Here is a 9,080-nt window from a genome sequence, read left to right as displayed (position 1 = left end):
AACCACTTCTATTATTGATTGCTATCAGGATGTGAAGAGAGTTTCAACCAGAATAACAAAAAGTGTTTATGGAAAAATCGCCAACTTACCTTAAAATCCCCAGCGATGAACACACTGTACGCTACGCGTTCACGTCAGAATTACACTAATTACGACTAATAAAAAAAACTTGCGTCTAAAACGAAACGCTTGCAATTCGTGAAAACATATTATTGTGACACCATATTAAAAAATAATAAATAAATGGTTCAAACATCAATAGTTAAAACAGCGATTCTAAAACCCTGACGTAAAATATGACATAAAAATAAGTGCCCCTGACATCATGTCCGTTAATGGTCACATGGCATGCGAAAACAATTAAATCATTTATTTTTTGTTGTTTTTATTTCTATTGTTTTTATTTTAAGATTACTTATTTTAATTGTACACATTTATGATTGAATTATTAGTTAAATGAAGTCAAGCAGTACTTATTTCTGTTTGATATGTATTTATTTCAGTCAGTGATCCAAATTTCTTTCTTTTTTCCCCACAGATCTGAGGTAACGTTACGTCACTGACAGCAAATGTGTTACACAGGACTACAGATGAGCTGAAGGAGTAGAGGAACTATTTTATTACTTAAAAGTATGTACAGGTTCTATGGAAATAATGGAACAGATGACTATATGTACAATTCCTTTTTTTTTTTTTTTTTTACATGATGTCTTTACAAGAAGTTGTATTTTATAAAACACTGACTTGCTAATACATGGGGAAAAAATACACACATACAAATTAACTGTTGCAATACACACATAAATAAATATCAACATCAACATTCACTGACTGCTGCAACAAATATCTCTACAGCCGAGAACATATATAGTTTACATCATTCCATCAAAAAAAAACACACATAAGTAATCATTTCATTAATAAACAAAACACTCTCTGTTAATCTGTAATGGAAAATTGCTAACGTAATAATAAAAGGCATCAAAGATGGATTTCACACCCTATTAAAGGAACAGTTCAACCAAAAATCCAGTCATTATTTAATCACGCAAACGATCTGTGATGCTTGGAAATGGAAAAGAGCTGAATAAAGATACGAGTTTGGGAAATACTGACATGCATCATCTGATCTGATCTCAGATAACCATGAACTTTCTTTGATTACACACAAACGTTTCTCCACAGCCCATTCTTCCATTTCAATTTAACTCGATTTCATAGAGTCTGGACAAATCCCTAGGAACACAACATCGCTGTTAACTTGAGTGTGAACGCACACATGAGACGGTGTTCTACAGCACGAGAGTTTGGGGTGATTTCTTCATCAGTGTTGTTGCAATGGAAAGCTGTGGATCTTGAGAGAGAGAATGAAGGCTAGCGTTCGGGGCGTCTGAAGGAAACTGCGATTAGCTGCACGCTGTGTTTCGTGTTCTGACCATTTCAGTGTTTCTCCACTGAAGACTTCTGATGGTGATGCTGATGAAGTTGTGCTTCTGTGAGGAACAAACACACATCTTGGTTACATGTCAAAACATCTCTGCATCCTAAATGTCATGAATGCAAAGGATTCATATGAAAAAAAAGAATTTAACTCACTTAAAGTACCCCATTTGTGCTATTTTAAAAGCTTCCTAATTTAGTTTTGGAGTCTCCTACAATAGATTTCCATGCATCCAAGGTAAAAAATACTTCACTTTTATCATAATATCCATTGCACATCACCTCATTTCTCAAAGAGTCTGAAAACGGTCCGTTCAAAGATTCAGTATCACTAAACCCCGCCTTTCTGAGAGCCTGCTCTGCTCTGATTGGTCAGACGGCCCGGTCTGTTGGGATTGGTCTACTCTGCTCTGATTGGTCGGCTGGATCAGTGTGTTGTGATTGGTCGAGCGCTTCGAGTGTGATTGGGAAATGTCCCGCCCCTTACCATAACCGGCAGTTTAACACACTACTGACTCACACAACCAGGCCCCGCCCCTTTATTCTGCATATTAATTATTTAACCTTTTCACACGTAAGTTTAAAATATTCTCGCTGACCGCTGAGTTTTTCAAGACGACCATTATTTACAACGCATCACTTTATTGTTTCCATGGTGACGCGTCATCGCTTGTCATGTGACACACCGCAACCACAACAGCGCTGAATGAATGATAATCTGCTTTTATTTACTTTTTCTTTTTTTAAATAAAATATTCACAAATTTGTTAGCTATAGCATGAATGATCTGATATTCCGACTGTCAAATATGTGCAAGTGGACGTGTTTTGTTGTTTAAACACCTTTATAACGATGGCGTTAGTTGAGCTATATGTGCGACGGGCGCCGCCATGCTAGTTTGTTTCAGAGAATCGGATCTGTTGGATTTACAACACGTGGATTCATCCTCTTCTCCCGAAATACATAGAAGCAAGTGGCCGGTGAACTGGGAGACGAATAGAGTAAACTTTAAAGCTACTTACACAATGTGTGTCTGATATGAATAAAACGTGTCGTCTAATTATAATGGAAAGGATTATTATTGCCGCTTCCATAGATATCAGTGTGTGTTTTACAAACTCTAAATGTATTGGTTTTCTTGTGAATTTAAATGTCTGAAACCTAAAATAAACCTTATGTGGTTGAAAACACTGAACAGTTGTGATATATGACAAGCACTGAAACGCGATTGATCACGTGATGCACTGACGCTCCAGTCACACCGCTGTGATCGTACGTGCGGAAGGGTTGAATGTGTCCCTGGACCACAAAACCAGTCACATGAGAGTTATACATCATCTGAAATAATGTGTGGTTTGTTATGATAGGACAATATTTGGCCGAGATACAACTATTGAAGATCTGAGGGTGCAAAAAAATCAAAACATTGAGAAAATCTCCTTTAAAGTTGTTCATTTATGTTGGCGATTGTGCTGCATTCACTCACACAAATACATGTTTTATATATTTACAGTAGGAAATTTACTAAATATCTTCATGGAACATGATCTTTACTGAATATCCTCCTGATTTTTGGCATAAAAGAAAAATCCATAATTTTGACCCATACAATGTATTGTTGGCTATCGCCACAGATATATCTGTGCGTCATGTGACTGGGTTTGTGATCAGGGTCACACATGAGGAATACTGTGGCGTGTTCGTTCCCGGAAGAAACTCAAGATTACAACGGAGGCGTTTTAACTCCCTTTTTAATGCTCAAACTGCATCATTCCATGGAGGAAAAGCATGACAGGTCCCGGTTAAGCTCCAGGCGTGTGTGTTCTTACGTTGCGGAGCCGGTGGCCGGCGGGGCGTCAGAAACACTCTCCTGGTCGCGGGTCCTTCTCCAGTCGAGGTGATCACACGCACATCCACCCTGTAGAACGTGCCCGGGCGCAGGTTCGACACCACCAGGAGGTTCTGACTCTGAAACACATCAGATCCTTCGTTTATCTGGACGACTACACATGAGAGAATCAATCAAACTTTATTTATAAACAGCGTTCGTAAAGATAAATTCCAGGACTTTCAAGGACTTTTCAAGCACTACTTTTTTTGGTTTTCAAGGACTACAATCACTTATCAAACAATATCTTTAGGATTTTTTTAAACTCAAATTACAGATATATCCAAAATACAACTTGCAACGCATTTAAAAATATATATATTAAATACAAATGACAGATCTCGAGCAGTGGTCAGAAGAAGAGTTTATGTTTTCATGACATGTGGACTCAATAAATCCTGATCCTGAGCAGAATAATCAAGCTGACATTCAGTGCAATCTGTTTTATTTATTTAGAATACATACAAATGTCATTTACGAGTTTGTCGAGAGATGTAAAGTGTGGTTTCTGAAGAGTGCGCATGTGTGAACGAGCTCTAGTGTAAGAACGAGTCTATGAGTGAATCTGGAAATAAAGAAAAACAACTGAGAAAAATGAGAAATATTCCTCAGATGCATGTCTGTAATTTATAGCAAAACATCTAGCGTTAATTCCATATCATCTGGAAGTTATTACTCCATACGTGTGTGACATTATTACTAACGTGTTTGAACGACCAATTCGCGACAATACAGTTTCTGGAAACAGTCGTGAAGAGCTAGTGGATTTCTTCAACGATGTATCGTACTAATATCGTACATCGGGCCAATATCTGATTTACTGTATGTGAGCGCGTCTATAACGGCTATATTTATTATTTTTATAATAAAAAATATTTTTATTAGGCTGATAATGACAACATTGTTTAACGTGCGTGACATCATTAACTAACGTGGTTGAATGACCAATTCGCGACAGTCGTGACTATAGTTGATTTCTTCAACGACGCATCATACTGTGATAGTGAATAAACGAGTTACAGCGGTGTACGGGAACGACTGCACACGAATGAAGCTCCCGTAGAGTTCCTCAACACCAGACTTTGACTCGAGGCGTCGTCCGGTTATTATGAGCTCGCCGGAAGCTCTTCAGATTTACTCGTCGTGAAGAATAAACATCACAGAATCCACATCATTCATAAATCAATCCAATCTGATAATGAGGTCGCGCTTCAAACCGCCCTCAATATTCTGGGAATCACACGGATGAAAACCGGACGGGATCAGTTTGATGCATTTCAGTCAATTAAAGCTTCAGCAGAAGGACATGAATATTAATAACATAACGTGAGTGTGTTATGTGAGCACTGTCTGTTCACTGTTAGTGATGGAGAAGATCTGGTTTAATACAAATTAATACAAATATTATATATAAAAACATTTATATATTCATTAATTAATATATATATAGAGTATCTTTTTCAGCTTTTTAAAAATATTTAACTTATTAATTATATTAACATTAAATCATATATGCAGCTTTTTAAAAATATCAAGTTTGAATATTAAATACACTTATTAAATTACATTATTATTAAATAATACTTACATTAGTTTTACTTTATTATACAAATATACTGTGAACATTCAGTACATTACTCAGTCTAAATCCTCCAGATATGATATGAGATCTGGTTATTAAGAGGTTATTAAACAGCAGCCTCGACTCATCAGCAGATCTGCCAGCGCTGTGTTTATCATATTTCACACTCTTGGACTCCAACATGTATCCAATTTTCCATGAGAAACACTCTTGTATGAAATCATCGGCCAAGAACATGTAATTTATGTGTGTGTGTGAGCTTTCACAGGAGAGCGGTGTGTGTGGAGAGGACTTACAGGTGGCAGGATCTGAGACTGGGAGACGAGGCTCTCCGTGGAAAACGCAGCCCATGTGACCTGGAAGCCTGTGATTGGCTGATGAGACTTGGGTCGCGACCTCCTCCAGCGGAAGTGACCCGTCACGTTCCCGTCGTAGAAAGTGAAGGTCGCTGTCAGATTCTCAGGCTTCGCCAAAACCTTCGACGGCACTGCAGGGTTTCAGGAAAACATCACATATATCATGAGGACAGAAGAAGCTGAGGAGATCACAACACACACACACAACACACTGAAGAAATAACACACACAACACACTGAAGAAATAACACACACACCACACACCACACTGAAGAAATAACACACACACACCACACTGAAGAAATGAAAACTGCAGAGAATGCTAAATTATGAATAAAGTAAAAACTAGTCACTGAATGAAAGTTATTAAGAGTTCTGTTTTAGGCTCTTGTGTCGGGGTTATTGTTGTTAACTAAAACTAAAACATTTCTCATTTTTGTTTAGTGCAAGTTAAGTACTAAAATAACTAAAACTGAAATAAAAATTAATAAATAGTTAAAAATTATTAGACATTCAGAGAGAAAACAAAAAAACAAAAAATGACATAATGACAAACTTAAACTAAAATAAAAATGAAAATGAAAACAGAAAATAAAATGAATACAAACTATAGTACCATATCAATTATAAAATAAATACATAATGTTAAATGGCTTAAAATATTAAAAAACTAATATTTTACTAAAATCATTAAAATGATAAAATAAAAAACTGAAAATATAAAAATAAAAATATTAATAAAGGTTTGAACAGTATGTCAATAAAACTAAAATAACACTACTTATTACTAATCAAGTAAAAAAAAAAAAAAAAAATTAAAGTTAACCAAAATAAAATAAAGCTACTATTTGTTTTTACTAAAATTAAATTAAAACCAAAAAAATACCACAACAAAAATTAATTCAAAAATATGACTAAAAACAATAAAAGTATATCAATGATAAAATTAAAATTAAATAATTAAAAATAAATGTTAAATGGAATAAAATATAAAAAAGTATTACTTTTATTAAAATTACTAAATTTAACATAATAAACTTTAACTAAAATATTAATAAAACCTTGAATAGCATATCAATAATACTAAAATAGCACTACTTAGTACTAACTTAGTAAGTAAAAACTTAGTAAGTAAAAAAAAAGTTAAATTAAAAAACTATTAAAAAACTTTTACTAAAAAAAAAAGTTTAATTAGAAATAACTTTTAGAAAAAAGTACAAATAAAATAAAAACTGAAAATATAAAAATAAAAACTAATTCAAAATATTAATAAAAACTACAAGAGTATATTAATCTATATTAGAAAAAGTTTTTTTTTTTTTTTTATTATATTAAATTATTAAAAACCTGAAAATATTAAAAGTAAACTAAAGATGCACCAGAACAACGGCATACTAAAGACCAAAATGAAGTTTTAAAAAAAAGCAACACGTCTGCAAACTGTTGCTCCCGAATAAACCTGGATTTTCATCCCACTGTAATCACTCATGTCATATTTCAGGCTGAATGCATGAACTGTATGAACACAAACACTTCCTAATTAGTGATAAAATTCCCACCGTTCCTGTAGAAGGTTTATATACAGTATATCAATAATACTAAAATAACACTACTTAGTACTAACCAAGTAAAAAAAAAAATGGTTCAATAAAATAAAATATTAAAAAAGTTTAATTAAAAAGTTACTTTTTTATTAAAAAAAATCCCACAAAAAAACAAGTCAAATTTAAATAAAAACAGAAAATACATTACAAAAAAATATTTACAAATATTAATATGAACTTTACCAGTATATTAATCAATATTTTCTTTAAAGTTACTATTTATTTGACAAAAAAAAAAAAAAAAAAATTTATAAAATTAAAGCAAATTCTAAATATTATCAAAACTTTAACACTATATAAATTGTACTAAAATAACACGGCTTGATACCAACCAAGTAAATTAAATATGCACTAGAAAAATGGCACATTAAACACCAAAAGCACAGCGTCTGCAAACTGTTGCTCCCGAATAAACCTGGATTTTCATCCCACTGTAATCACTCATGTCATATTTCAGGCTGAATGCATGAACTGTATGACGAACGCTAGAATGCGCACCGGTCCGGTAGAAGGAGTCGTGCTCCTCGGGACAGGCGATGGGCTTCGGGCTCTTGCTCCTGATGATCTCACAGGACGGCGTGAGGAAGCCCACGCTCTCGTCGGAGGAGCGCTGCTTAGCACTGAGTGTGTGGACGGTGACCGTGTACATGCAGGAGAACAGCAGGTTGGGAAGATTAATGTAGTTCTCCTGCAAAAGAGAAGCACATTTATTAAAGAGAGACAATCCTCCACTGACCTGGTGACTTGAGTAATGAGGAAAACGTGTGTTTGTTCATGCAGAAGTCTCTGCTATGATGATGATACATCTTTCTAAATGTCATAATCATTTGTTAACAAACAACTATTCATTACTTCAATGAGCTCATTGTTTCTGCATTAAATTATCACATTGTTTCGCTAACTGTGATTTTGTAAATGTACATTTCTGAAATGCATAACTTACACAGTTTCCTCTGATCACAGATCACTGTAAACTGTAATGTGGACTCATGCACTTTCTGTAAAGCTGCTTTGAAATGATGTGTATTGTGAAATAAATGTGAATTGAATTGAATTGTTGGAGTGACTTGGGCATTTAGAAACCACTCTAAAAAAACAGGCCATACTAATGCCTACAAATTAAATACATTACATGCATTTGGCAGGTTCTTTTGTCCAAAGTGCCTTACATTGCCTTCAAGGTTTATATGCATTCCCTCCCTGGGGTCAAACCCATGACCCAGGCATTGCTAATGCCACGCTCTACAGTGCGAGCCACAAAACACCCTTAGATAATCACCCCGAACATCTTAGAAACTGCATAGCAACACCCTAGCAACCAACTAGAACACCTCAGCAACCCCATAGGACAGTCCTGGTGACCACACAGAAGACCTTAGAACCTAACTGCATAGCAACGCCTTAGCAACCCCATAGCAATGTCCTGGGAACCACACAGAACACCTTAGAAACTGCATAGCAATACCCTAGCAACCAACTAGAACACCTTAGCAACCCCATAGGACAGTCCTGGTGACCACCAAGAAGACCTTAGAACCTAACTGCATAGCAACCCAATAGCAACATCTCGGGAACCACCCAGAACACCTTTAAAACTGCATAGCAACACCCTAGCAACCAACTAGAACACCTCAGCAACCCCATAGGACAGTCCTGGTGACCACCAAGAAGACCTTAGAACCTAACTGCATAGCAACCCAATAGCAACATCTCGGGAACCACCCAGAACACCTTTAAAACTGCATAGCAACACCCTAGCAACCAACTAGAGCACCTCAGCAACCCCATAGGACAGTCCTGGTGACCAACCAGAAGACCTTAGAACCTAATTGCATAGCAACCCCATAGCAACGTCCTGGCAACCACACAGAACACTCTAGCATTGTAGTGACACATTTTCTCCAAACAAGCATAACACTCTAGCCACATTTGCATGGGCAAACAACAATTACATTTTCTTTGTAAAAGGTCTAAATGTAGTTTTTCAATCTGAAAGCGTTGTGCCGCTGTTAGAGGCCAGATTTCAGTCAAGATTGCGTGATCTGTAGGAGTGGAGCTGAAACAGGCTTCGGGACGCAGGTTACGGCTCCGGTGGGGCCGGGGGGGGGGGGGGGGGGGGGGGGTTGATGAATTCAATCCTACTTCCTGGAAATGTCATTTTAATACATGTGTTTTATTAGGCACTGGACCACATTTTGACCACATCATCT

The 9,080-nt window shown here is 36.0% G+C and overlaps 1 protein-coding gene across 1 annotated transcript in view; it reads right to left on the bottom strand.

Annotated features, from left to right (window-relative positions):
- Nucleotides 1-485: 485 nt before the first annotated feature.
- anos1 (anosmin 1) overlaps nt 486-9,080 on the bottom strand; it is a 67,084-nt gene continuing 58,489 nt past the window's right edge. The window contains exons 11-14 of the mRNA XM_084421688.1: nt 7,369-7,558; nt 5,207-5,397; nt 3,270-3,408; nt 486-1,493 (exon numbers count right to left, since the gene is read on the bottom strand). Of these exons, the coding sequence (XP_084277814.1) occupies nt 1,441-1,493; nt 3,270-3,408; nt 5,207-5,397; nt 7,369-7,558 (573 nt within the window). The 3' untranslated portion in view covers nt 486-1,440. The remainder of the gene's footprint in view (nt 1,494-3,269; nt 3,409-5,206; nt 5,398-7,368; nt 7,559-9,080) is intronic.

Source organism: Rutilus rutilus, assembly GCF_951802725.1.
Source record: "Rutilus rutilus genome assembly, chromosome: 10".
In the NCBI taxonomy this organism is placed as follows: Eukaryota; Metazoa; Chordata; class Actinopteri; order Cypriniformes; family Leuciscidae; genus Rutilus; species Rutilus rutilus.
The sequence above is the reverse complement of the archived record's forward strand: the minus strand, read 5'-3'. Positions and strand labels throughout refer to the sequence as shown.